The sequence below is a fragment of the Sciurus vulgaris genome (assembly GCF_902686455.1).
Source record: "Sciurus vulgaris genome assembly, chromosome: 8".
NCBI classification, from domain to species: Eukaryota; Metazoa; Chordata; class Mammalia; order Rodentia; family Sciuridae; genus Sciurus; species Sciurus vulgaris.
The window spans coordinates 11,931,097-11,958,736 of NC_136468.1; the positions used below are offsets into that span (position 1 = coordinate 11,931,097).

The window sequence follows — 27,640 nt, forward strand, 5'->3', positions numbered from 1 at the left end:
CTTCATTCACCCAGAAGTGGTATTATTTGAGTCCAGAGCTTCAGGAGATTTGGGGTTGTTATATTTGTAGTTTACTTCAGACTGTTCTTTTATAAAGACCTTCTCATTTGAATTTCATAACAAAGTCCTGAGACATAAAGGCAGACTTTTTTTTTTTTTTTTCTTCCATCTTTCAGGGGAGATTTCCAGGCCCTAACACAAAGTTAAAGTATCTTCCCAGTTTTTGTGGAACTGCAGGTCTCATTGGAGACCAGTTACAATACAGGGGTGGATGCTGGGCCAGTGGGGGTGGGGTGGTGAGGCTGGTGAGGAACCGGGAGAGGCCCTGAATGCCAGGCCTCGGTGCCCTGGCTCTCTTGCTCGGGTGGACACAGGTACTGGCTGCTTTAACTTGGGGTGTGGCTTCTTCAGGTTTGTGTTTCAGAAAGAGGAAGGGAGTGTGGGGTTGGAGGACTTAGAGAGGGGCTACGGGGACACAGTCCAGGGCGACTGGTTTCCTCACTGAGAGATGCTTAGGGTAGGACAGGATGAGAGGGTGAGAGAAGAGGGACAGACTTGCGGAACACTGGAGTCAGAATCAATGTCGCATGGCAGACAGGTTCAGGGAATGAGGAGAAAGGACGAGAACCAAGACAGGTGCCTAAGAAATGCTGTAATTTAGAAAAGCCATGGAGACAGAGCAAACGTGGGGACAGGGAGACAGTTCTCCTTGTGCAGGTGGAGCTGAAGTTCCTGTGGTTATCTGGGTATAGGAAGAAAAATGTGAAATTCAACTGTAAGAGACGAAGGCAGGTCCAGAGGTGGTTGGCCTGTGACCTCCGCACCTGATTTTTTTGTTCAAAGCCTTCACATTCTGTTTCTGCGTCTCGCTGCCCAGTCAGGCTGCCTCTAGCACACCCTTCCTCCCACAGTTTTATGAGGATGAAATTTCCAAACACAGAGACTAGGGGGCCATTCCTTTCACTCTGTCGCTGCTCAGGTCTGCTCATGGCCTCCCTCTTGCATCTACTTCTATCCCACATGCACCTTCAACTGCTGCAACCTTGTCCCAAGCCATATTCTTGTGGCCCATTAGGGACACGTCCTCCATTTCCACAGGCCTCTTCTTCTGAGCTATCGACCACGGCAAGCACTGAATGCTTCCATCATCTGAAACGGCCCACTTGGTATTCACTTTACTGCCCTGTGCAGAGCATGCGATTCAATTGGATTTGATTCTTCTGTTATTTCCTATAACTATTAATGATTAGAATTGGCAAAATCAAGTGTGTCTTCATAGCTAGTGAACTAAGAAAACCTTCCCAGGGTGATATTAGAAGGGCAACCAACCATCAGGGCTGGGGAAGTAGCTCAGTGGCAGGGCATGTGCTTAGCACGTGTGAGGCCCTGGGTTTGGTCCCCAGCACTGAAAACACACGCACACCCCCAACAAAAAATAAATCACTGAATAAAAGTCCAGAAAAGGACAACTGTCAAATGTTTTTTAAAAAACAGTCTATACATTCATTTTCTTTGATTTCTCAACGGAAATATTCTTTCATCTTTGTTTCTCTTTTATTTGCTAAGATCAGTGTTATTTTATTTCAGGGAGGAAGCCCAGGCTTTCTGCACCAATTCCATCTCCTCCAAAGATCCTTTTGTGCTCCTCTCCTCCAAATCTAAACAGCTACCAGTCTCACACCCACACTCCCCCTCTCCCTCTCCTGGTCAAGGCCCTGCTTTGTGCAAGGATGATGGATGCTTTGCAAACCACACCTTGACCCTTGTTTCCAGTCTGTTGCCTGACCAAGCTCCCTTCTATCACCAACACCTGCTTATTAACAGTTCCACACCTGACCACAAGCTTCTCTTGCTCTCTCAACAAAATATCCTGCCTATTAATATTCTGTTTGTTCAATCTTTGCATCTTATGGCAAGTAACCTTCAACCTTTTATGCTGATCACAAACTCAGTGGACAGCCTGCTTAAATCCCAGGGGTGAACACTGAGTTGTTTCCATCTGTAGTTTATAATTAATTGGCTGTGTGACATTAGGCAAATCACTTTCCCTCTCTAAGCTCCATTAAGCTTGTTAGACACAAATACGGGTTGTGACAGAAAGGCCTTCATGAGTCTTTGGACTCCAACAGCAGATGATTTTTTTTCATTCCCATAAGTTGATCTCCATAAGAACTGGCTGGGATGATTCCCCTGGCAGGGTCTACCCTTCCTCTGCCTTCCTTGTTTTCCTTTTTTCCCAGAGAAGACTGTCTGCTTCTTATGAAGTCTGAAGTCTCTCTTGCTGGTCTTATAACTCGATGGTGATATCTGATGGTCTGTAATGTTCTCAGCCACCTTCTCCCAGACTGAACTTTCTCCCTGGGTCTCATTGAGAACTTCCATCTAAGCTCACAAACTGACTAGATTCTGCTCTACTTTTGTGTTTCCGTCTGCATGGTTGAGAGATAGTTGCCTCTCTGAAGTGCTCAGGTAAAGTGCCAGGAAAATATTTATCTGCCCATTGGTGCTCCTGAAGTACTATGTGGGCCAGACTCGGCCCCTCCCTATTGCAAGCTCTGCCCTCAGGCCCATGACTCACTCACCAAGCACAGGGATCAGCAGTCCCCCGCCCTTGCCAGCTCGGGAAAGCAGTTTATAGCACACAAAATCCTAGCTCCTTTCCTCCACCATCTTCCTGCGCACAGGCCACCCAGAGAGAATCCACAGCTCATTCACTCACTGTCACTCCCTGCTCTCCTGAGCCTGTAGCCTAGCCTCGGTTGGTTTTCGCAACAGTCCCTGGGAATTGCAGACTGACTGGATGCTCTTGCGAGGAAGAGGCTAGGGAAATTTCCACTCCCGTAACTGTCATTTAAAATGGGCGGGATGGAAAACATGGGTCAAAGACTATTAAGCATAGAGAATGTTCTAAATCTGAACAAGAAATGTACTTGAATCATGACTAGTTTGGCCTGTCTCTCTGTAGCTCATTTACTTGTAACCTTTGCCCTTTCACACACCTAACTTCAGAGTGAGAAGATTACACTAAACTACAGGTTTGGAGTCACTATAATCATGTAGCTCCAGAGTCATGTTACAGCAAATGTGGCTCCCGGGTCACTGGTTGGGGTTAGCGATAAAACCAAGTCACCGCCACAAAAGATATTTATGCAGAGATCTCAAAAACCAAGTACCAACATGCACAAGTGTCGGTAAGGTGTCTTGGGGAGGTGAGTGGGTCAAGGGCCATGTCTACAAGGGCTGTGTTTTTAAAGGTCACAATACAAAATACTGGACTTCTAATTTGATCCCACAAACAAAAAGACTTTATCATAAGGGCAACACCCCTAAATGCTTAAAAAGCACACACTATGTGGCTGGATCAATAAGGAGTCCAAAAGGGAATCACGTTTATTTCAGAGGGATAAATATGTGTGCACAGAATTAAAAACAAAAACAGAACAGTTATAGGGGTACAACTCAGTGAGTTTCCCTAGCGTGTGCAAGGCCCTGGGTTTGATTCCCAGCCCTGGGGGAAAAAAGAGTCTCCAAGGCTGGTGTTATCAAAATCATTATAAGTGACCAAGATAAGAGATAATGCACAATTAAGATTTTAAGATAATAGTTAATTTGAAGTGAAGTTTGGTAATGAATAAACTTAAGGAGAGCTTTCTAAGCTGAGAGTAGGCAAAAATGATCTGGAAGTTCAGTGTAGTCAAGTTCATAAATAATTCAGCATATACTCATGTGATCTTAAGCTCCACTTATGTTCCAGTTAGAAGAGGGTCTGCACAGAGGACTGCTGTTGAAGTCCCCAAAAGATACTTCCTCCTGTGCTGTTTTACTTAAAAAGGTAACAAAACACTGTGCATTCATATATGCTTCAGATGCAAGTTCATCCAAAAAACATGGGCTAATGCTTGTTACACTGTCCTGGCAATGCTGTGCTTCTAAGCCAATGATGCCAATTGGGATTAAAAAAAAATTAAGTTCAATTCTGGAAATCTGAAGAAGGATTTCAATGTATCTACCCTTAATTTTCTTGTACTCAAATTAGAGAAAATTAAGTAAATCATCTAGGGCGAGATCACCTACATCTAAGTTGTCCTCCTTTGTTTCTAATCTAAAACAAAACCCAAAAAAAGGATCTAAACATAAGTAGAAGCCAAATATCATTTGGTTTTCCAGATTAGATAAGAATAATCCAATTAAATGAATATATATTAAATATTGAAAACAGGTGTAGTTAGAAGTCTTAAAGAACTTGAGTTCAAAGGGATCAGAAAGCCTTGAGCAAAGAAGCAATCACGCAATTCAAAAAATTATTTGCATATATTTCATTGAGAAGGTGGTATTTTACTTCTCTGAGCAAAAAATAGAGACTTTGCCTAGAAAAATATAAGGTTGTATTGAATTATATGGACAGTATTCAAATACTGGCCTGCACAAGTTTGGATTCTTAAAATTATTGTTGCCATTAATAATAAGGAGCTATTAATTTTGGGTTTAGGAAAAGAGTGCAAAACACAACTGAAATTCTTAAAGTCTATTTTATATTTTTTAGCGGTCATCCCGCTTCAGATGACATATTGGTCTTCATTCTTAAATGCTACAGTGATAACATTTTTTTAAAAAAATAAGTAAGTTAACATATTTTAGAATGGATTGAAAAAATAGTATGTTGTCAAAAGTGATACTCTTCCGTCACATCATTCCGTCACATCTAGCTGGACCTAGAGCGAACTTTATAATGTTCATTCTTACCTTTGTACTAAGTTGCAATGCACCATTCACGGAAGGACCATAATGAACCAGCTTAAAAGACGGCACAGAAGATGCCAGGCTATTATTACATCACACAACAGTTCTCTGTGAGAAAGAAATTTAGTGATGCCCTTCAACTGAGAAAGGTCATCTTAAAGAAGACAGAGAAAAATATGTGGTTAGAGTTGGATAAGACTTTGGGGCTTTCTTGGTCTGATCCTGCACTCTACACGCAAGGGAACGGAGACATGAACAGATTGAATTGTAGCCTGTGGTCACTGCAGTTTGGGCCCCTTGACTCGTATTCTAGGACTCTGCATATTGCCATGCTGCCATCGTAAAGAAGTTAAAACATCTGGGAAGATAACTTCACAAGGATTTAAGCCACAATAAGAAAATCATGAATGGTCTGGATAGGATTCCCCAAATCCACCCAAACTAGCAGTACCCGTACCTTAGAGGTACAGTACCTAGGGCTTGCATGGGGCTTTCATTACCCACCAGGACTTCTCATTCCGTCTCCTACCTCTGACACCATGAAAAGTGGAACAGCTGCCCAAACTCTCAGGGGTCATAAAGCAGCTACCACACCGACACTAAAAACTAGGCTGGAACTCTCCCAGGATTCCATACTTGGAAGCTTGTTCAGTCTGAGGAGTCAGAAGAAAACACTCGGAGAAGTGCCAAGTTTATTAGAGTGAGAGTACCCCCTCACATTGCCACCAAGAGACGCACATCTCAGAGACACATGCACTGTGCTCACACCAACAATTACGGAGACACTAAGGTTGGAAGACACCTTAGAGGTCACCAGCTTGACCTTCCCATCTCATGTGTGATTCCCCCTTAAACACTGTCCTCCGTGGACTGAGGTCAGATTCTGTTGACCACGTGGCCATGACTGACACTTTGGCTTGCTCTAAATCTGCACTCTGGAAGCTGAGGATGTTTAAGGGCCATATGGCAGCAGAAGTAAAGTTCCCTGAATCAGGCTCTTCGGGCCCTTTTCCTATGCAAAAAGGATCCCAGAGTCCAGTGTGAAGTCCCTCAACATCCCCCCACCAAGCACAAAGCACGAAGAAGGAGTCCTGGGATGAGTGGCTGGGTTAGCGGGGCTTTGTCCTTGGGCTTAGTTCTTGGTCCACAGAAAGCCTCTGCAGCGGGTTCAGAAGGCAGCCATCTCCATGAACAGCTTGTTCTTAAGCTCATAAGATTCCTCACAGGGAATAGCTAGGCCTGATGTTCCACCAGCTGTAGTTTGGCTGTCTTGACTCGATGGGCTTCTTTCAGGTTCCGTGCACGAACCTCGGGGTTGGAAATGAACTCCACTTGCTGCACCGGGAACCAGCCCTGCTCCCCATCTGAGAGTCTCACACCTTCCAGCCAGCCTGTGGGCACAAAGCAGGGGCAGAATTACCTGGAGGGGTCCAGCCTCCCAGTACACTAAACATGGCTGCCCAGGGTCTGGCGAAGTCTGCGGCTGCCCAATACCGTGTCTTCTCCATTGTTAGGAGTTGAATTCTGCTCCCTTCCTAATATGTGTTGATGTCCTAATCCCTGGGACCTCAAAACGTGACCTCATTTGGGAACAAGGTTGTTGCAGACATAATTAGTACAGTTAAGTTGAGCTCCTACTGGAATTAGGTGGCCATTAATCTAATACAACTGGTGTCCTTACAGAAAGAGGGAAACCTGGCACACACAGAGGGAAGAGGGCCACAGGAAGATGTGGGCAGAGATTGGGATTACACTGCCATGGCTAAGGAGCATGTGACGACCAGACAGGACAAAGCAAAGAAGGATCCTCCCTAGAGGCTGCAGAAGGGACACGGCCCTGCCAACACTTTGATTTTGGACTTCTTGCCTACAGAACTGTAAGAGAATAGCTTTCTTTTGTTATAAGCCACCCAGCTGTGGTGCTCCGCTACAGCAGGCGCGTCTGGAGCTCCCCACATCTTCCCTCGGATGCCTGGCCTGCTGCTCCCGGAGTCTCCCTCTTACCATCGCTGCTCTGCTGAGTCACCATCACCACATCTGCCTTCTCTAGTGCCAACTCGTCATTCTCTCGGGGCTTATAGGCTCGAAGACACTGGACTTGTGGCGAGTCTTTGGAAGAGAAGGGTGAAGAGAGATTAGAAGAGGCAGGAGAAGAGAACCTGAGCGAGAAATGGCGGGGAGAGCTGAGGAAGACTTGAGGTAGAGGTAAGTGCCGGCCTAGAAACAAAAGGGGAGGTAGGAAAACGTTCATCTTCTTCCAGGAGCAAAAGTAGCTGATATAGAAATAAAAATACCAGAACTGAAATGAAGCAAAAATTCTATTTCTCCAGGGAAGATGACTGAGAAATACATGACCACAATCTGTTTACTACAAATACTAGAGATTCAGCTGAAGACCCACCTTCCCTCTGACGCCCTCCCTGATTCCTTAGTCTTCAATGGATTCTGAACTTCTTAAAACTGACTGTTGGTAAGAAACCATGTCTCCCTCATCTAAATGTTTCATTTATTGCTTTGCTTCTCCACTGAGCTGGTAAAATCTGAGCCTGTGACTCATTCTTCATTTCCCTCAATGCCTGATGTGAGACTGGAGAAGACTCCATCAGTGGAATCCCAGGTATGTGCTATACAAGGAACTCAATCCCCTCTGGCTTCAGTTTCCTCATATAAGTGACCAGGATAATTACTGATCAAGGTTGATCAAGATGATTCTTGAGGAAATGCTGGATTTCTGTTTATTTTTGTAAACCAGGCAAAATTTCCATAGATCTGAGGCTCGAGATAACAAACCTCGGAGTACGGCTGAACTATAAGTGTTCCATCTTATCTAGGTTTATTGCTCTTCTTGCTTTACTACCCTGCACTGGATCTCCCAGAAAACAAGCAGAAGACTGCATATTATTTATACTTCTTTTTCTAAAACTCCTCCCCATCTACCATTCACAAGATCATAATGAAGAAGAAAAAATTATCCTGCCCTCTTTATCCACCAAGGAAGCCAACCAACGGAACATACAGTAAGTTAACACATTTCAGTTATTGCGGTTCTCCTGATTCCTTCTCAAAGTTTCCTCATATTCATTTATTCTTTTCAGACACTAAAGACCCAGTGTTCCTTTGAGTTCATTTTTTTCTCTGGACATTTACTGGTAAATCCTTGCTGGAGAACAACTACCAGGCTGATATGAGATCCAGAAAAAGTCCATCTTGGCATGCATGCACATGAATTCAGAATTTGAGCCTGCAGCTACCGGGGACCCTACAGGTAAGTGGCCTCAGGCCATCCCATCTGGGAGGGGTGTGGTCAGGACAAATCTGTGTTGCTATCCTCCTGTGATTCCCTACACAGCCATATTGCCATTCCCTATCTTTAAATAAATAAAACCCAGACAAAGTCAGCAGAATGGAATTAAGGGGACAAATACCATAGAATGAATGAACTATATGGCCTAAGGCAGGGTGTGTATGGGGGAGAGGACATTGTCATGATGAAGAGCAATTTTAAGCAGATGTGTCTTAGGTGTTAAAGCTCCAGTATTTAAGCTCCACTCTGGAAGTCTGAGGAAAAGCAATGAACAGAGCCTCAGAGTTACCACATGACCACCTGACCTCCTGCATCCAAGGGAGACCTCCACCCCTGATGTTTGCTCCTCCTCCTAGACCCTCACTCACCATAACACTCCAGCAGATCCAACTCCTCTCTCGGCATGGCCAAGGCTGAAATCCACCGAAGTTTTTCACTTCTGAGAAAACAAAGTAGGGTGGTATACTGGTTACAATTGCAGCCTGGGATCGTGGATCGGGGTCAATGATGGGGAAGCAAATAGGATTTGTCTAGTTCAATGATTTTTACAGCCAAGTCACCAGGACCCTACTTGGTGGAAACTGGTGACATCTTGAACTGTATGTTAACGTGTCTTATGGAACTCTATCTCCCTTTCCTTTTCCAGATTCCTTATATCTTCCAAGTAGGGGCATAAAGTTAACTGTCGATAATATACATGAAGACTTCCTATTTTGGAAATTGTGCCAAGAAAAACGTTCATCTCATTTGAGATTCCCTCTATCACTTTGCATGATTCTTGACACTCCTTTGCCCATGTCAATCAAATATCTCAAAAATAAAAGTTATTCTGTGATAATAATTCAACCAGGGAGAAAGAGCTATTTTGTTGTCATTGTCATTCTTGCACAAACTAATCCTAATCTCATTTTGCAAGCATTGGATGCTTTGCATTATCTTAGCCTCTGTTTCTACATGTGCCTAGTAACTGAGAGTTGACATATTTACTGGAAGATTCTACCCAAAGCACTAAACAAAGAGAATGTATCTGCATCTGTTTATTTGGCTCATGTGATATTTAGCATACAAAGCCCTCTACCTATCTCTCTGTTCCATAACGGAGGGTAAGTGTTACCAATTCCATCCCAAGTAGTCTTCCAAGGGACAGAACTGAAAATTGTCTTGAATGTGGGAACCTCAGATCATTAGATATGTTGAATTTTTTAAAAATATTTTTAGTTGTCAATGGATTATTTTATTTATTTATTTATATGTGGTGCTGAGAATCGAGTTCAGTTCCTCATACATGCAAGGCAGGCACACTACCACTGAGCTACAACCCCAGCCTGATATGTTGAAATTTTTAAAGAGAGACTCTTTGCATATCTTTTATATTTATCGATAATACTACAGTCTCTTAGGCATTCGTTGTTATAGGCATTATGTACCAGATTTATTTTATATTTAATTTTGTTTTTAATTTGAGACAGGGTCTTGCTTAGTTGCTAAAGCTGATCTCCAACTTGTGATCCTCCTGCCTCAGTTTCCCTATTATAGGAATTATGGGTATCTGCCACTGGACCCAGCTGTGTACTAGATTTTATAGGTATAATTGTTGCTCTCCAAAGACAAGCACAGGTGAATCTATTGGTCATAATGATTGTCGAAATGGTAAGCTAATCAAATTTCCCAGCACTATGACTCTCTGCTTAGCAGAGGATGGAGTAGGCAGGTGGGAGGAAGGAAAGCAAAAGGTACTTGGTGCTTGTCTTATTCATATATGTGCCGGCAGCCTTGGGGACCGAAGGGTCTCTGGCCCACACGTGTGAGCATTAACTCACAGATACCAGTATTCAAATTCTTCGCTTACTCCAAACCAGTCCATCTCCTTTCTTGAGGTCTTTGAGTAAAGGATAAAATAGATGCTAAGCTTTAAAGGTGTCTTCAAACTCTTTGCCACCTGCAATCTCCTGCAAGATGCCTCTTAGCCCTGGAAGTTTAGAGTTCTCCATGATGCCCCCCAGTCCAGAAGGGGCTAGTAGTGTTTAGGTGGCTTCCTGGATATCTTTTCTGCCTGGTCCCACTGCCTTCCCAGGCTACCCACCCAGCTTCCCTGCCCAGTCCCATCTCACTGTGTCTCTGTGCGGAAGAGGAACTCGGCCTGGGTGCCCTGGGTGCTGTGCCGCAGGAAGAGGCGGAAGAGGTTCTTGTGTGGTCCGTGTAGCTTCATTTCACACTTTTCCCCCCGGATGGAGGAGAAGGGTGCATGGTCAAATACCAGGAATCGGTTACCCCTGCAAAACAGAAGTCTTTACAATGGATTCTGGACTTTTTGTCGTCCATCCACCCACCCTCCTGGGTTCAAGCTCTATGTCCTTAGCATCTGCAGCCTGAAAATTCCTATAAAAATCACAAGATAGTCCTAACTTGCTCTCAAGAGGGTAACTCCAGTATCTTTACCAACTTGGCAAACCATCTATGCCATGCAATGGATACTTGATTACTTTAAGAAGCTGAAGAAACAGAACAAATATAAATTTTCCAAGGCTCCAAGGACAGAGCATTAAGGTTTGAAATTAGTTAGTATCTCTAGTAGGTGGAATCTAACCCAAAGAAGCACAAACAGATTGCTTTGAGAAGGTGGTTAAGATCATTTGGACATTTATAGCTCCCATTATGGGATCTCATGACATAATTTGGTGGGATCTTCTATTTTATGCTTTGGGTTCATTTTTCTTTTCTCTCTGCAATGACCTGAACTCCATGGGTTGAATCACTGAGAAAGGGTCCTCTAGGAAGAAAGAAGATGTTCCTTTGAGGCATTCCCTCTTGCCTCCTCCCATTCCCTTTCTGTCCCAGCCTCCCATTCCAGCCACTAACTCTCGGGGCCGGGACAGCAACAGGCAGTCATTGAAGAGGTGCAGGTGGACAGGACGTGTGTTCAGTTTCCTTCGCATCCCTGGGGAGACGCTGAACTCCAGGGCTGTCAGCTCCCCACTTTTCACCAGCCAGCGAGACTGTGAGATGAGTGGGAATATCTATGGGCCGAAGGAGAGAAGACCGGGTTACAGGCAGTCCTACCCCCTCGCCAATCATCTCTTCCTTAACTGCTTCTTGCTCAGAACCCACCTGCTTGGATTCTGTTTCCCCCTAAACATTTTAAGTATCCTGTCTACTCCTCCTCTTCCTTGTGAACATTGCTCTTTTTTTAAAATACCCTTCCAGAGTTTCCTTATGAATGTGCAAGCACATATATAGTATATGTACTCATATCTACACGTATTTGTTCTCACATTTTAACACCATGCAGAATGTAACATGCACACAGTGTTGCACCTTCATGTGACAATAGTTTCAGAGACTGAAGAGGACATTTGCATATCACAGAAACAGAACAGACAGAAAGGCAGGATGGTTGGAGGCTGGGAAGAGGGGAACAAGAAGACTATTTAGAAGGTGATCTGTAGGACATGCCAAAGAGAGTCATGGGCAGAGTGGGGTGCTGGGTACTAACTCACTTTGCACTCAAATTCAATCTTCTGGCTCAGGTATATCAGTTCCTCTGTCCGACGCATCCTCTGGACATTATTATTGCAATCTCGGATCAGCTGAGGGTTTGGCAGGAAAGAGGGAAAGGATGGTATTAGAGTCGTTAATCTTTGCGTTCCCTGAGAGCAATCTGGAAAAGGATATGACAGCCTGCTCTTTTCTCCCAGGCTGAACTGACTGAGGGAAATCCAGGTCAAGCCCTAGGACTCTGGGGTATTTTGCAGGCCCTGACAGAAGGCTCCCTGGTGAGGGACTTGGCAGTGGGTGCACAGTCCCTTGGCACACAGTGCTCTGCGTGGAAGAGGAGGCTGTGGGTGGATGTGCTTGGAGGTGGGTGGACGCAGGGAAGAGGTTTACCTCCCCCTTAACGGGTTCCCACCTCCCATGCTCCCTGGAGTTGGGCCCTGGGGAACAGATGCCTTCTCTGTGAAGGACAATCAGGGGTGGGGGTGAGCAGCTGCCTACCTCTTCCAGGGCATGGTGGGCCTTTGTGGCCTCTGCTTCTTCTGAAGAGCCAGGCTGTGTTCTCTTCAGAATGTTCTGTAGGATAAAGACCAGTCAGGAGCCAGAGGACAGGAAGAAATACACAGGAAGAGATGATGGGGTGGATTAATGGAGAAGCCCAGGGACACAATTTCAACAACAGATATTTCTGAGAAAGAAGAGTGTGTGCAGTGGGGAGTCTGCACACATCCTCCACAGGAGGCGGAGGGCTAAGGGATGGATGGTCCTCTGCCCTGAAGCATCTCAGGATCATCCCTTTGAGTTCAGGGTGATGACCAATGAAGCATCTGCCATACCTGGAGAAGCAGCTTGAGACGGGTGATGCGCTGGAAGGGCAGGATCAGAAAGGATTTGAGGGAAAGGCGCTGGCAGATAGGGTCACTCTCCAGCTTCTCCAAGACCTCTCGGAAATTGCTGTTGCTATTCCTGTGTGAATAGTAGACCTCGGGTGAGGAGGGTTGTGGGGAATGACGGGGTGGGGTTCCATGATGGCATGGGGAATGGAAGATCAGTGGAATGTCTGGGCTTGGGAAATAATGGTGACATCTGATGCAGAGGGGCCCAGGTGTGGTTTGGTTGCTGAGAAGATGCGGTATGGAGGGCTTGAGACCACACCACAGGCACAAGGACATGTACCCTTGTGATAGCACTCTGGATGGGGGGGTTGGCACAAGGTCACTGCAGGGCCCACCAGGGACTGAATGGGGATCGGCCTCACAGCAGACTTTGGAAGGTGCGTTCTTGATAGGTCTGGTTGGTGACGTAAGGCAGGTAGACCCGGCGGAAGTCTGGGGCATGGTTCAGGACTATATCACACACTTGGAAAGAGAAGATGTTGTTCTCGAAGTTCTCTTCTAGGTCTGAAAGGAACCTGTACAGTAGTTAAACAAGTTTCATGAGATTTCAGGGCCTCAATTCAGCAGCTGGCTGACCCCGGTTATGCCCTGACTTCTGACTTCTTCCTATTTTCAGTAACTTCTATTGACTCTTAGCTCTGTACTCCTTGCCAACACTAGAATTCTCTCCAAGGCTGTTGCTAGTTTGCTCCTGATTTCACTATTGATTCTCATATTCGATTTCTCCCCCATCTTCTATCTTATTCTGGTTTTCCAGAATATCTCCAATATAGGGCATGCCCGCAGTTAAGTCCACAACCTTCACCCAGGACGTATTTTTCTCATTAACTTACTTATCCATTAATGGGCCTCTCTAACCTCAACTGTCTCCTCTTCTTTGCTCTTCCTAACTCTACAGCCACTGGGAATCATGGAGGGAGTTGATGCCCCATTTCATCCTGAGATATGGCCCAGGGAGGGTTTCTAAGAGGGAAAACACTGACTGAAGACTCAGTGGCCCTAGAGAGGCTGAGGGAGAGGTACTTGGGAGAAGAGTAGTCTCACATGGTGCTGACGTCTCGCACATCCTGTAAACGAGAGAAGAGCCATTGGTGTTCCTGGTTGGACAGCGTTGCCCGGAGTTGGCTTGAAAGTTGGAAATGATCCACAGCTATGTGCAGACTGCGCAGGTATGAGGCCTCTGACACGATCAGCTCAAATTTGGCCTAAGATGTTGAAAAGGAAGAAGCCTAATGAAAAGCTTTGCTAACGCTCTGCATCCACCAGACAGAGAGTAGCACGCTAGGGTTAGGGCTCTGAAAAAGACAGAACCTTTCACAGCTCACATTTATAACAAAACCTAAGTTGATCTGGGGGGAGAAGGAGGAGTTATTTCAATATGTGAGATTTAAACTAAAACACGTGCAAGCACCCAAAGACAAAAAGATATGCCGATCAAAAAACTTAACACACACACAAGGGGGTACCTATGAGAAATGGTGAACAAGCTAATTTGCTTTACTATAGAAATCTTTTGACTATCTACACATATCTCCTAACATCAGGGTGTATATCTTCAATATACACAATAAAATTTATTTCAGAAACAGAATCCTAAAAACATTTGGGACCCAATTATACAAAAGTATCAAGAGCTGAGGAGGAACAGGCAAAGAGAAATAAGGAACCAGGTCTAGAGAGTTAAACAATGTAAAACTGGATTGAATCTGTGGAGAAATGAAAAGAGGTTTTATAACTTGATGCGATCTGCTTTTTGAGAAAGATATTTCTGGCACAAGGTGGAAAAAAGGTTAAAGGGGACAGGGAGCCAGGGTGGAGAAGTTTTAATATTGCCAGATGAGAGATGAGACTCTGAAGAGGAGAGGCAGAGCAACTTCATAATTATCTAGAGGGTTGATCTGGAAGGTCTCAGTTACTCGCTGGAAATGGGGCCAAATTGGAAGGAAAGTTAATGCCTTAGCGTTCAAGTGGGGGAATGAGGTGAACGATGGAGTCACGAGGTGAATGATGGGGTCATCTTTGAGAGAGGAGCAGGTTCAGGGGATGAAGGTCATGGTTCAGGTTGGGGTGTGAGGATAAGTGGAAGGAAGCAGGAGGTGTGAGAACAAGATGGTGTCGCTGTGGTTTAAGGTAGCACACAGCCCTTGAGAGCATGTTTAGAAGTCCTGGCAGGAGGTACAGTGAGTCAGGGCCATGACCAGTGGGCTCCTCACACTTTCCACCCAAGCCTGTGGCTTCAAGATGGACCCCTGGATAGAGAGAGAGAAGAGACACACACACCTTGGATGACCAAGGACACGGCCCAACAACCTCCCTCACAGCAACACTGGAGCTGACACTGCAGTGACGTTGGTCTGGTCCTGGAGCCAGTGTTCACTGACCATGTGACTTTGGGTGGTTCATGGAACCTCTCTAAACCTCGTTTTCTTGTCGTTTTATGCAGAAGAGTTGCTCTCCCCTCAAGAAGTCAAAAGAAACAGAGTCTGACAGCACCCTGTAGCCCCCAGAGGTGCTATTTTTATGAATGGCAGATGTGTGTAAAAGAGGTGGGGACAAGGAGGCCTCTCTTCTCGTAAACACAGGACCAGAGCTGGACCAGGAGCCCTGGAGACTTCCTAATATGCTGGAGTTGGGAAAAAAGAACTGGAGTTTGTGGGATCTCCCTAGTGTGTGAACAAGACATACAGGTACATTAGTGATGTCCTAAACATCCTTGACGTGCTTTAAAGATGGCAGTGAGAACAGGGCCCTCAAGTCTGAGCTTTGAAAAGCCCCCAAACGTCTGTCTCTGAGGTAGTACAAGCACTGATTACCATTAAGTTCTTATGGCCCAACTTTTACTCCTCCTTAATGGGGAAAGGGGAAAGTACAGCACTAGTATTTACCACACTACACACCAGCCATGATGCTAAACTAAATATGTGTTATTTCATTTAAACCACATAACAGTGGTGATGCTGTAACCCCAGCTACTCTGGAGGCGGAGGCAGGAGGATTACAAGTTTGAGGCCAGCCTCAGAAATTTAGACCCTGTCTCAAAATAAAGTAAAAAGGGCTGGGGATGTAGCTCAGTGGTTTTGCACCCCTGGGTTCAATTTCTCACACCACAAAAGATAAATGAATAAATACATCGCCCAGCAACCCTGACAGGTAGGCATTTTAACCTCAACGTGTAGATGAGGAGATTAAGGTTTTGTGAAGTACAACTTGCCTAAAGTTACACAGCTGGTAAGTGGGGAACCAGGTCCACCTGACTTGGAACTAAAATAGTCAACATTTCTTGAGTACCAGGCACTCACCTTTTTACTTCTCCCAGTAACTCTTTGATCTCCAGTTTACAAACGGGGAAACATCAGCTTAGAAGGATGGAGTAACTTGGACAAAGTTGAACAGCAGATCTTAAGGTGAGCTTCTCATGTAGGTCATTTACTCCCAAAGCTAATTTCTTAAACTATTCTATTGGACCCTGCTCTCCTGTTGTTCCGGGAAGAAAGGCTCGATACCATGTACACATAGCTCCTCACATTAGAGAGATCTGAGACTTAGAGAAGCTTTTGATGGAAAACCTATTAATGGTGGTAGGTTAAAACCAGACTAACAGCCTCTAGTATTGTTCTTGGGATGAAGACCCAGCAGAGATGCTCTAAAGCCTCTTAGATCCAGGGACCCTCTTCTAGGGACCAAACAAAAATCTCCTCCATGTATCTCGGTGGAAGAGGAAAACTTTAGTGTAGCCTGAGATCCTGGAGGAAGAGGGAGATTCCAGTCTTCCCTGGAGCCGTGGAAATGAAGTTCATCCCACACTCCTCCCAACAAGTCCACGGCCTCATTACTCTACACAAGCCCAAACCAGCAACGGGTGGGCGCAGATGGCCAGTGGCATAAGGATGCAGGGAGGAGGACAGTGCTGACGTTCAGAAAACAATTCACTCTCCAGAACAGAGATGGTCCAGGTCACTGTGTGTGCATGCGCGCACGTGCACTGGGGTGGGGGTGTGGTGTGGGGGAGGGACAGCCTGCTCTTGGTGGTGGTGTTGTGAGTAGGAGACACAAAGACCAGCAAGGCAACCTGGCCAACTTTCTTGTAACCCTTTCCCCTCCCGTCCCCTGCCCCCCTGGTACCTCTTGCAGTTTTTGATCTTCATGGGTCATGGAGAGCAGCACAGCACTGTTGCGCACGACAGGGATTTCCTGCCAGAGGGAGCCACTGGAAGCCATGGAGAGGCGCTGCAGATAGGACTCGGAGGACACCAGTGCCTTCCGAGGCTGCCGCGGGGAGGTGAGCCCAGGGGCCTCTGCCAAGCTGTCCAGCCGCTGCTGGCTCTGAATCTCCTTGTTCAGAAAGACATCGCTGTACTCCTGGTAAAGCAGCTGGGCTACAGAGGCAAAGTCACACGGGAGAGGAAGAAAGGGCAGGTGAAGGCTGAACGTGGTGGCGAGTGCCTGTACTCGCAGCAGCACAGGAGGCTGAGGCAGGAGGACTGCGAATTCAAAGCCAGCCTCGGCTAAAGTGAGGCACTAAGCAACTCAGTGAGACCCAGTCTCTAACTTTATAGGGCTGGGATGTAGCTCAGTGGTTGAGTGCCCTGAGTTCAATCCCTGGTACCAAAGGGAAGGGGATGTGAGTGGAGGCCCAGGGACAGACAGAAGCTGCCCATCTGCTGCTGACCTGGCAATCCTCTCTCCTGCAGACATCACCCCAGCCTGCTGACAAGCATGAGGCCCAGTCCCATCTTGGGCAGAACACCTATCTGAGTACCCTGCAGACCTGCTCCAAGGTACTCACAGGAGTTGATGAGCTTGGAGCAGCGTCTCGAAAAGCCTCCTATTGCCTCCTTTGGTTTCTTCTCCCTGTACAGGAAGGAAGGCTCTGAGGTGCTTGCTGGCCATGAGATTGATGACCCCAGGCCACTGCAGATGAAAGAGTCTTTTGCCTGTCCAGCCTGTGCTGGGATGTCAGGACCCAATCCCCCAGACAGGTGCAGAGTTGCATCCTGATCCTTCAGGATAGTTGGGAACATTCACCTGGGGAGTTCAAGATCCAGGACTTAAGAGGATGGATGACTCAAGACTCAGCCAATGGAACCCACAGGTAGAGTTCAGTCTCCCTGCCTGGAATCCTGGGGTCTCTCTTTACCACTTTACCCCCAGAAGAGAGAGGCATGAGTCATTCCAGGTCCCAGAACCCAGATCAACTAAAGTCCAGGTTATGAAATTCAGCATCCCAATCAGAGAGACAGCAAGTGTGTCTGTCAGGAGAAGGTAACTCACCGGAAAACCACAGTGTCTGTGGGGCCAGGGGATCTTCCCATGGCTGAACCTCTTGAATCTGAAACTAGAAATGGGTGACATGCTAAGATTTCAGAGGGACATTTAGAAAAAATGAAGAAGGTAAGTCTTATGGAGAGAATTTAGGTGTCCAGAAGGGGGAAAAGCAAGGAATTTGGGAGAGAAGAAAGTGACAATACAGAGCATTGAAGGAAACCAGTCTCAGCTCCGTCCCAGTCCTCGTGTCAGAAGAGGAGTGGGGCAAGTAGAGGGAACCTTCTCTCCTCCAAGCAGGGTGCTGCTGAAAAGTGAAAAGGAGTCTAAGACAACACTGGGGGGAAAAGATGGACGTGAAAAGGCAGCCCCCGTTTGAGTAGAGATGGGGAGGTGGAAGGGAAGGAGAGAGGGCGCTCATGGGTTTTTCTGTTGACGGCAGGATGTGAGTGAGTGAAGTCTCACAGGGAACAGCAGCGACCCTGGGGACAGAAGATGGGACCAGGTGGTGACAGCTGGAAAGAGCTGGCCTCACTGGTGGCACTATGGCCCTTGCTCTTGCTCACCTGCAGAGCCCTCAGGCAAGATGGAAGGTCTGCGCAGGCCTTGCCGGTTCCAGCCCTTGTGTTTGTTGGACCCCTCACCGTGGACCACAGTTTGTCCACTGCTGCCCTCAGGTAGTATCCCTGTGTCCCGCCTGTGGGGCCAGCTGGATGCTTTCTCCAGTTGGGGATGGCTGGGCCTTTCTGGCTGCCTTGCTGGGCCGAGAGTAGACCATCTTTGGCCATTGCTTCCGTCCTGAGGGTCTGATCTTCTCAGTAGCCCTCTTGCATGGACCTCAGGCTCTTCCGAGAACCCCGGTTCATCCTTGGTGGTGGGCCTTTGGAGCTCCAGAGTCCAAGGAGAAGTAGGGGAAGAGGGACTTAAAAGGTTTGTCATGTTGCTGAAGGCCATGCCAGGGGACACTTCACTCTTGCTTCTACTGGTGGAAGCCAAAGACTCTGTTGATCTGCCTATGGCTGGGGGCCAAGAGGTACGTCCAGTAGAGGGGGGAGTGGAGATCGCCCAGTCTTGACCAGTGGGTCTTGGCTTGGCTTGACCCCCTGAATTCACAAGTCCTCCTTGAGTACTCCTGCTCCTCCCCCTAGATTTTGGGGGCAATGGAGGAGGTTCGGTGGAAGGATCCAAAATGGGGACAGGGGGTAGAGGTCTGTAGATCCTTGAGATACTGGAAGACGAGATGGGAGAATGGTGGGACTGGGGCATATCAGGAGTTGGGGGTAATGGCTTGTTGTATCTCATCCTGTTGGCGAGAGAGGTCTGAGTATGGTGGGAGTTGTCTGGGGTAGATGGCAGAGGTCGGTGTTGCCTTGCCACAAGGGGGTCAGGAACTTGGGGAAGGGGGCCTTTAGGAAAACCATGTAGCCCTGAACTTAGGGACAATGGAGGGGGATGGCTGTGTCGCTTCAGTGTGGGGACCACTGCAGGAAGATGGCCGTCTTTCTCCACCATGGAAGAGTGGATGTGTCTCTTCTCTAGGGGAGGAGGAGGAAGAGATCCAGGGATCCTCATCTCCATGTAGACAGTGGATGGGGAAGAACCATAGGCAGGAGATCCTGGGGAAAGGGCTGAATCGGGGGGAGAGTCCCATGGCTGGCTGCTGTGTGGACTGCTGGGTCTCTCTGGACTTGAAGTGGGTTCTTGAGAATCCTGCCTCAGGGTAGATAATGAAGTAGGGAATTCTGAAATGACGCTGAAGTCCCTACCACTTCTTCTGTCCCTTCTTGGGATGGCAGGTTTGGGGGGCCTCTGGGGTAATTCTGAATGAGAGAAAGAGAGTGACATTCCCACCAGGCCTGGAGTCTGCTCTGTCCTGTGGGAGCCCGGGAAGGAGTTGCTCCTTAGGTGTGGGATGGCCCCGCTGCAGTTGGCTGGGGGGCTATGAGGGCTGGCCCTGTCCTGGGTGGTCACTGCAGGCAGGGAGCTGCAAAGGGCCACCAGGAGAGTCTCTGATGCCCCACAGGGAGATAGGCTGTCAGCTGAGAGAGAGGTTCTCGGGGTCTCCCTGCTAGGAAAGCCAACTGGGGAACTCTGCGGTGATGAGCCTCGAGCAGGACTGAAAGCAGGAGTCTCTGGTGTCCTGGGAGGAGCCGCAGATGCACCGGCCGAGATCGCCTCGGTCTCCTGGTTGGACACTGTGCTCTTCTTCAGCGCAGACCCTTCTTGCTGGCTACTGTGAGCTATTATATTAGCCAATGACTCGTTAGGAGGAAAGGAGTCAGGTAGAGAGGTGGGCTCGGGGGAATGTCTTGGCTCCCGTGTAGAAATTAGAGTTTTGGAGGATAGTTCCTGAGTCTGAGGAATCTGAGTCATGGGACAAAAGGCATCTGGAAATAAGTCACTGGGAGAAGGGACCACGGGGGCTCCCTGAGCTGGTGGGGAAGGACCACGAGGCTCTTTGTCGTCTCTGGCGCTCCTCTCGTTCTCCACTGCCCCCAGCCCAGCCGCAGCCCAGCTCCCTGGATCCTCCTCCGTCCACATCACTTTCCCCTTTAGACCCTGACCTTGCTTCCCAGTTACTTCCTCTGACTTCCCCACTAGGCTTAGGTTCTCTATGTACTGAGAGTCCACCCTACTCTCTTCATGCCCCCTCAACTCCCTCTTCCTCTGTTCCTCCTCGTCTAGGCCTCCCTGTCCCTGAGCCTGCCTCTCCCTCCCCTGTTGACCCTGTTCACCACAGTTCAGGACCTCCAATCCCCCATCGAGTCCTCCTCTTTTTTGTCCCCCAAACATCACATCATCTGGCACCTGTTCCTGTTTTTGCCTGCGCCCTCTCTCTCTACCGTGAACCTGCTTCACCAACTGTTCCTGCTCCCCATAAAGCCCATGAGAACATGCATCCTCCCCCAGAACCCCTTTCCCCTGAAATCCCATTTCATATTGTTCCTGCTCCTCGAGCCCCTGAGTCTCTTGGGGCTGTAAGAGCCCCTCTCGCCCTTGACCTTCCTGCTCCTCCTGGCTGACAGTTCCACCTCTCCAGTCCTCAGTCTGGCTGGCCTCTGCAGGGTGCTCTTCACAGGGAAGCCAAAAGGTGTCACGAGAAGTTTCTGCCTTCTCTTTTGCTTGTCCAGTTCCCAATGTCAAAGAAGCGAGGTCTGGCTGAAATCCCACCTCTGTTCTGCTGTCCAGTTCACTGGACACTGAGAACATGTCTAGCTGTTCACCCTGGATGGGGCAGCTCCAGAGCTCTGGGGGAGCTGGTGCCATTGATCCTCTGTCTGCCAGGCTTTGGGGCATTGCCTCCTGATGTTCTGGGGTCTCCCAGGCCTCTGCCACAAGGCTTTCCTGGTTGGTCTCTGTATCTGCAGACCTTTCCTCTGGGAACAAGGGCCTGCCCTCAGCTGCATACTCAGTCATGCCCTGTAACTCTCTTGGCTGGGTCAACAAGAGTCTCTGTCCCTCTGCCCACTTATAAGATGGGTCCTGGTCTTCTTGGGCTTCAAGGTCCATGGCGGGGATTTGGCTACTCCTCATGATGGCTTCAGGGATAATTCTGAATTCTTCTATGGCAGGGATGGGAGTAGAGGCTCCAGGCTGGGGCTCCTCAGCCTCCATCAGGGCTGAATCCTATGGAAGAACGCAAGACAAATGTTTCTAATGCCTCTACCTTGAGGGAGGAATGGTAAAGAGGAAGAGTGGGACATTTCTTTGGTTCCATTTGGGGTCATTCTTTGAGACAAAAGGTATACAACTAAATAAGCGATGTCCTCTATAAGTTTATCTATTTATTTATTTAAAGATTTCCCTGGTGACCCTTTTAAGTGTAGAGCATTCAGTAGTGAATGGATAAAGACCTGTCCTCATGGAGCCTGCAGTCTCATGGGGTAAACATAATAAACACTCCAACGAGAGTACAAGACCATTGTCACAGTGCCAAGAGCCCACTGTGGCCGGTGCCCTTAGATCCTATTATGTCATTGTCTGTTTCTCCCTGTCGACTCTCCGGACACTCAGAGTGACTCAGCCTCATATAACTCCCAGACACAGTGTGTGACACACCCTAGGTCTAATAGCCCAGGGAGGCAATGTCGGGAGTGGGACCTTCCTCCTAAACCGTCGACGGGATTAAAATAGGTCAGGCTGTTCAGCCAATGAGCAAGGTACGAGAGCTTCAAGTGCTTTCATAGGGTCTTGATTTTACTCATCTTCCTTTTTTTTATAGTGTCTAGCAGAGACATAACTAATGAATAATTATGTTTCCAATTACAGAGGCAGCTGCCGTAAAGTGGAATGATAACTAGACTCACTAGATTCACTGTGGCCCTAAAGCTGTGTGCCTCATTATCTCACTCTCCTCTTTTCTCCAGCAACTACGTAAACTTCCCATTACTTCGCCAGAGTGTGACCTTCCTGCTTCTCTTCTCACTTCCAGCAGAACAACTCACCTCCCTCTTTGCAAAGATCTCAGAAGCCAGCAGAGAAGCTACCTCGATTCCTTGCCATCCAAAGCAACCTGCATTTCCATGTCCCTTCTCCCCAAGGTCCGCCGTTTTCAAGCCTGCTCCCTCCGGGGCCGTAAGCTGTGGATCATATCTTTCTCGCACACACCTCGACTCCTCTCCTGTTTACTGTCCCCATGTCTTGCTCAGTTTCCAATGGCTAGGAGGTGCTGCGCCTGTCTGCTGTCTTCCTATGCCCACATCCCAGCTGTTTCCACCAGCTTCAGCAGGCACAATTCTCCAGCATGTCCTAGAATCCCCACATTCTTAATTCCAAAGAGGCTCAATGGCCCCTTCCCTGGGACGGCAGTTATACTGAACACTATTGACCTTGGAGATGTTCTCTTCATTGTTATTTATGCTATTCAGTTTTCCTGATGTATGCCTCAGTTTTCCAATCCTCTAACTGGGTTACTCTGTACTTCTCTTTAAATCGATTATCAATTACAATTCACTTCACTTCTCTGTACCATTTATACAATTAAAATTAGGTAATTATGTATTTTGATTTACCCTCCATTTCAACTATGGTGTGGTGAACTACATGAGATTAAGAACTGCATCTATCTTGTTCAATTACATATGCTTAGCACAATACTTGGCCCATACTAAGTGCCTAATAAATATTTTTCACATAAAGAATGAAATTCTTGTTTCCCTCCTGGTCCAGACTTTTCATATCTAATCAATCACCCAATCCTATTGATCCACCTCCTAAATATTCCTGAGGGTTTCCACTGCTTTGCCATCTTCATGGCTAACCCAGGAGCATGCTGTGTCTTCTCGCTAGGTCACCTGTCCACTGACCTCTCCACATCTTGCTCCATTCCTATTCATTCTCCACGCTGCACCTGAGCAATCTTCAAAACACCACTTCCAGCCTCTGACTGCCCCTGAGACAAAGCCCAAATATTCAGCATGGAGCTGCACAGCCTGGCCTCTCTCTTTCCAGCAACCTCACCACTGATCAGTACCTGTCTCCACCTGGAATCCTCTTCTGCCCTAGAGAATTCTTTGCTTCTCCTGATACACACATTGCACTTATCATCATGTGGTTACACCAGGAGTGCCAATGGCACAAATACTGCCATGTCACCGGCTCAGTCCCCTTTCCTGAAGGTTAGTTGGCTCTCGACAAAGATATGTTACATGACGCAAGGAAGAATGGAGAATTAAAGGCATGTGGTTCAATTTTTAGTTGTTTTTTTTTTTTTTTTTTAACTTTAGCTATTTTAAGGCAATTGTCAAAATCATTTAATCTATTTGGACATCCCTTAACTTTTAAAATGAGATTAAAGTACTTTCTTCACAATTCTGGTGAAGATTAAATGAGGCAACATAAAAATCTCATTGTTTTCTTTAAGAGTCACAGAAATAGTAGGTATTGTTGACCTGGGAGAGAGAGACACGTTTGAGAGAGACATATAGGAATTATAAATGAGAGGGACCTTTGGAGACCAGACAACTTTGCTCAATTTGCAGAGGAGGAAACTAAACTAGACACTTGCCCAAATTTCCTAAGCAAATGGCATGAGTGAATCTGAACCAAGATCCCTTGTTGAAAGTCTATTGTTAGCACCCAGAAATCTATTCATAAGGAAGCTGGAGGTCTTCAGTCAAGGGAATATCCCAGGGTCTATTGGACCCCATGCTGTACTGGTCCTGCATCTTTCTTGTCTGATGCAGGCTTAAAGTGGAAGAACCTGAAGCCTGCTACCAGAACACTGAGCCATGGCATACGCATCTATATGAAAACATAAGCGTGTATGCACCCCTCCTCCCCACAGTAAGCCACACTTGAGACTCTGTGCAACAGAGCCTGCTATAACCAAACAGGCAGGGTCCTGGCCACTGCGAAGAAGTAGTATGGACAATTTCCTGGTCACTCATAGACATGGATACATCTGCATGGGGCAAAATATGTCTACCATAACTGTATCCATGTTGAAGAACTATTACGTCTCTAGTTAACTGGCGGTGTGTGATTCACTCCCTCTATCCCTTAAGTATAAAGTATAATGATCTCTATGGGTGATACTATGATGTGATCTTACAGTCTCCACCACGTTAAATAACATACTTGGTCCTTGTAGACACTTTCTGAAACTCCTACCTGCCTTGGGAGACCATTTGACTAACTCCACCCCTCCCCTCACCCACATCTGTATTGTCCAGGCCTTATTCCTCATATACACCATCATGGCCTTAAAACAAGTAGTCGTGGAATTTATAAAAGTGTTTCAGACACACCTAAGCTTTATCTATCTATATCATGTGTTACCTGGATATTTCCAGTTCCAATCTAGTCGCACATATCTGTCCCCTGCAACCTCATAGACACCATTTCTGACACTGTTTTTATGCATCTGGAAATATCACTGGTTACCTGTTTGGACACCACTCACCCCAGACCTTCCCCATGGTCCTGTACTTGACCCGGTCTTAGTAATCCTATTGCAACCATGCATGACACAGTTAGAATATGACAAAGCTAAAAGAAATCCATAAAACAGGGTCTTACTCAGATACAGACATCAGAAGGGAGGTATTTTTGCATTGCCCATTCCGTTAGAGTGCAAGCATCCTCATCTCCTTCTGCACTGGGGGTGAGTAATCACTATTAATGTGAGCACAGGCAAAGACAGGGCAAGCATCATGTTGATCTGGCCTCCTTCCAGATTAGAGACATGTTACATTTGCATGACTCCATCCATGTGTGACTTCTTAGAAGCCAAAGCTCAAGTCAGCCTACCAACAGTGTGTGCCAGAGCTTGCTGTCTCCTTTATAGACCCCCAACACCTTAGCTCTCATCCAGTTCTAGTCACCAGACATAAAATTCTATTTCAAAGATACCCCACCTCCAGTCACAATGCTTGTTCTTTGAACAGATATTAAGTTCTATATGTATATTTTTCCAAAGATCAAACTTCCTGAATTTTCTAGCAATGGCAATTCAAATATTCTGATTTACAACACAAATTGTTGCAATAATCTTGAGATTACAATACTTTTGCATTTATACTTTATACTTCTGCCTACATTAGGAAAATACCCTCTTGCCCATGATCAAAAGTACATGTTGTGATTTAGAAAATAAGATCACCATATAGATGTATAACTTTATTCACTGTTTTAAGGTTATTGCCCCTGACTCTCCAAGGTATCAAAATAAGGGTAGCTTTCTGAACCACTGACTGCTAATACCTGTCTTATCCACTGGAGGAAAGTCCTGTATTCTTTATGAACTTTGTCTATTCCTTGATGCCTGAAAATTTCACATCATCTACTGCCTGTAGAGCAGATGGTCCTAGATAAGAACACTATTGGTGCCAAAGCTGACTTCTGCCCACAAGTCCACCTGTGGCCCTGTGCCATTCACAGACAGTGTGAGTGACCTGTGTGTCCTTAACATAGAGGGTGACCCTACTCCAGTCCACGTTGCACACACTATGAGTGACCAGCCTCTCTTCACTTCACAGACACTGTGCATAACCCAGCCTGTCTACACTAGATGGTGTAAGTCACCTGTTTGTGTCTACACCATCATTTTAGTAATGCTGCTCCTGTCCAACTCATGATCCTATGAGTGGCCCCATTTCTGTCCTCATCGCATAGCAACTGACCACTCCAGACACCACATATGACGTCTTCCTGTTTATCCCACAGACATGGTGTGTAATGTGGCCACAGACAACCTCAGACAGACCACACTATGGGTAGCCAAACACTCTAGAGAACCCAGAGATACGAAGACTCTCAACTATATCTGGAATCCCTATATCCTTTTAAAAAGAGGGTTTTCTTTAAATCTTCCTGACTTCTTGACTGGTACCCAATGGCATAAATTCCTCCTGAGCCACAGTCTCACTCAGAATTGACACCTCTCATTTCTTCCTCCCAGGCCCCCAGGACCCCTTTCAAAGGTCTTCAAGGGTCATGGATTCAGTTTTGTGCCCACAGATTGGTAAAAATTGATGCCCATTTTTCTAGGGCCTAGCTTCTAAAAGCTCCAGGTGTAGATAGAGCAGGAAGCTGGGAAGACGCCACCCAGCTACTGCTGGCTGATTCCCTGAGAGCTGGGGTTTCTTCAGCAGGTCAAGGATGTAAGAGCTTAGAGTGCAGTGAAGGAGGACAGCAAGTGACAAGGAAAGCCACCTTCTCTCCCTAGCCTGTATGGCATGCCCTTCCCCCTCAATCCGACAACAGTCCTGGCCAGAGTTCACTGCTAGGTAGACAGGAGGGCAAGTCTGTCCTGGGATTCCAAGATCCAGGAAGGGGAGAAGGGGACTGAGATCTGAAAACAAGTGACACCAGGATTAGCTCTCCCAGGCCTGTCTCGCTGGAGGCAGTTGTGAGGGATGCTTAGAACCAGGACTGGTTCTTGCACCCTTACCCCAGCCTCCAGCTCTAAACAGCTGCCTTTCCACCTCCCTAGGTTAAGAAGGCAATGTGGTGACTAAGGGAGGCTCTGGGACGCCCCCCAATTACAAGCAAACTGTTTCAGGTTAAAGAGCCTCGACCAGCAGGGTCCAGAGGCGCAGACACGGACAGGCGCACGTATGTACATAAATGCCATGAAGATAACAAGGAAAGAAGGCCCAGGCCTGGTTACGACGAGGAAGCCAATAACACACCTCGAGGTAAAGAATGGTCTAGAAAGGGAATCTCAGTTTTTCCTTATTACGGAGGTTAGCTTTCCCCAGGGCCAGACTTTGAAGAAAGAGCCCCGATGATGCGCCCGGGAACATCGCGGCACAGGGTGCCCATTTACTAGGCGGGGACCCGGCTGGAAGCAAAGTTTCCAGACACGGGCATGTTCTCCAGGTCCCCAACTGCTGGCGATCAGGCTACCCAGCCCCTCACCGAGCGCTCTGCCCGTCGGCCCAGCCCCCCGTTTCCGGAGCCTGCGCCCCGGGACCTGGCCGGGGCTGGTCCCTGGGGAGGCCTAGCTTCCTCTTCCTTCCTGTCCCTGCCGCACCTCCGCCGGGCTCTACGGCGGCCCGGAGCCCAGGGCTGGGAAGGAAGGAGGGCACCCACCTGGTCGGTGTCACATGCTGCCCGGGCCCGAGAGCCCCCTCCAGGTCCCGGCGCCGGCCGCAGTCCCCGGCCAGGCCCGGCCGCCGCCGCCCCACCCGCGGCCCGCCCCTGCCGCCCGGACGGGAGGAGGGACCCGGCTCTCCCGAGGAAGTTTCAGGTGAGGAAACAGGGACACACCTTCCCGGGGGAGGGGCAGGGCCCCTCGGCGCCCGAGCCTCATTGGTGCGAAGGCGGCGGCCGCGTCACGGCGGGGAAGTGGCGGGCGGGCCACGGCCGTCCAGGGGAGCGAGGGCGCGGCCGCGGGGAGCGCGGGACGGGCGCGCGGGCAGCAGGGACCCCAGGTCTGGCCGGCGAGCGGGCGGGTCTGGCGGCTGCCCCAGCGAGCCTCCGATCTGTCCGCCGTTCCTGG

General features: G+C 47.7%; 1 protein-coding gene and 1 long non-coding RNA gene across 3 annotated transcripts; one reads left to right on the top strand and one right to left on the bottom strand.

Annotated features, from left to right (window-relative positions):
* Positions 1-5,401: 5,401 nt before the first annotated feature.
* ARHGEF5 (Rho guanine nucleotide exchange factor 5) lies at positions 5,402-27,372 on the bottom strand. 2 transcript variants are annotated; one of them, XM_079151076.1, is made up of 15 exons: positions 27,232-27,372; positions 18,261-21,321; positions 17,704-17,767; positions 17,219-17,283; positions 16,555-16,808; positions 13,477-13,499; positions 12,795-12,947; positions 12,373-12,502; positions 12,038-12,112; positions 11,542-11,631; positions 10,904-11,061; positions 10,156-10,317; positions 8,413-8,483; positions 6,745-6,849; positions 5,402-6,131 (listed from the first exon to the last, which is right to left on the bottom strand). In XM_079151076.1, the coding sequence occupies exons 2-15, from the start codon at positions 21,307-21,309 to the stop codon at positions 5,974-5,976; spliced, it is 4,557 nt and encodes a 1,518-aa protein (XP_079007202.1). In that variant the 5' UTR covers positions 21,310-21,321; positions 27,232-27,372; the 3' UTR covers positions 5,402-5,973. The 2 variants fall into 2 exon arrangements, with proteins under 2 accessions (XP_079007202.1, XP_079007201.1); XM_079151075.1 differs by having other exon boundaries at positions 13,477-13,637.
* LOC306668059 lies at positions 6,857-8,402 on the top strand. Its single transcript, XR_013765717.1, has 3 exons — positions 6,857-7,357; positions 7,572-7,757; positions 7,836-8,402. It is a non-coding gene; the product is annotated as an uncharacterized lncRNA (long non-coding RNA).
* Positions 27,373-27,640: the final 268 nt, after the last annotated feature.

Bases quoted from the DNA above. Each gene is read 5' to 3' on its own strand.
- ARHGEF5 (XM_079151075.1), bottom strand. From the start codon at position 21,309: ATGGAGGCTGAGGAGCCCCAGCCTGGAGCCTCTACTCCCATCCCTGCC. The intron at 11,632-12,037 runs GTAGGCAGCTGC...CCAAACCCTCAG, and splicing joins CCCACCATGCCCTGGAAGAG to CTGATCCGAGATTGCAATAA. The intron at 8,484-10,155 runs GTGAGATGGGAC...TTGTTTTCTCAG, and splicing joins CTCTTCCGCACAGAGACACA to AAGTGAAAAACTTCGGTGGA.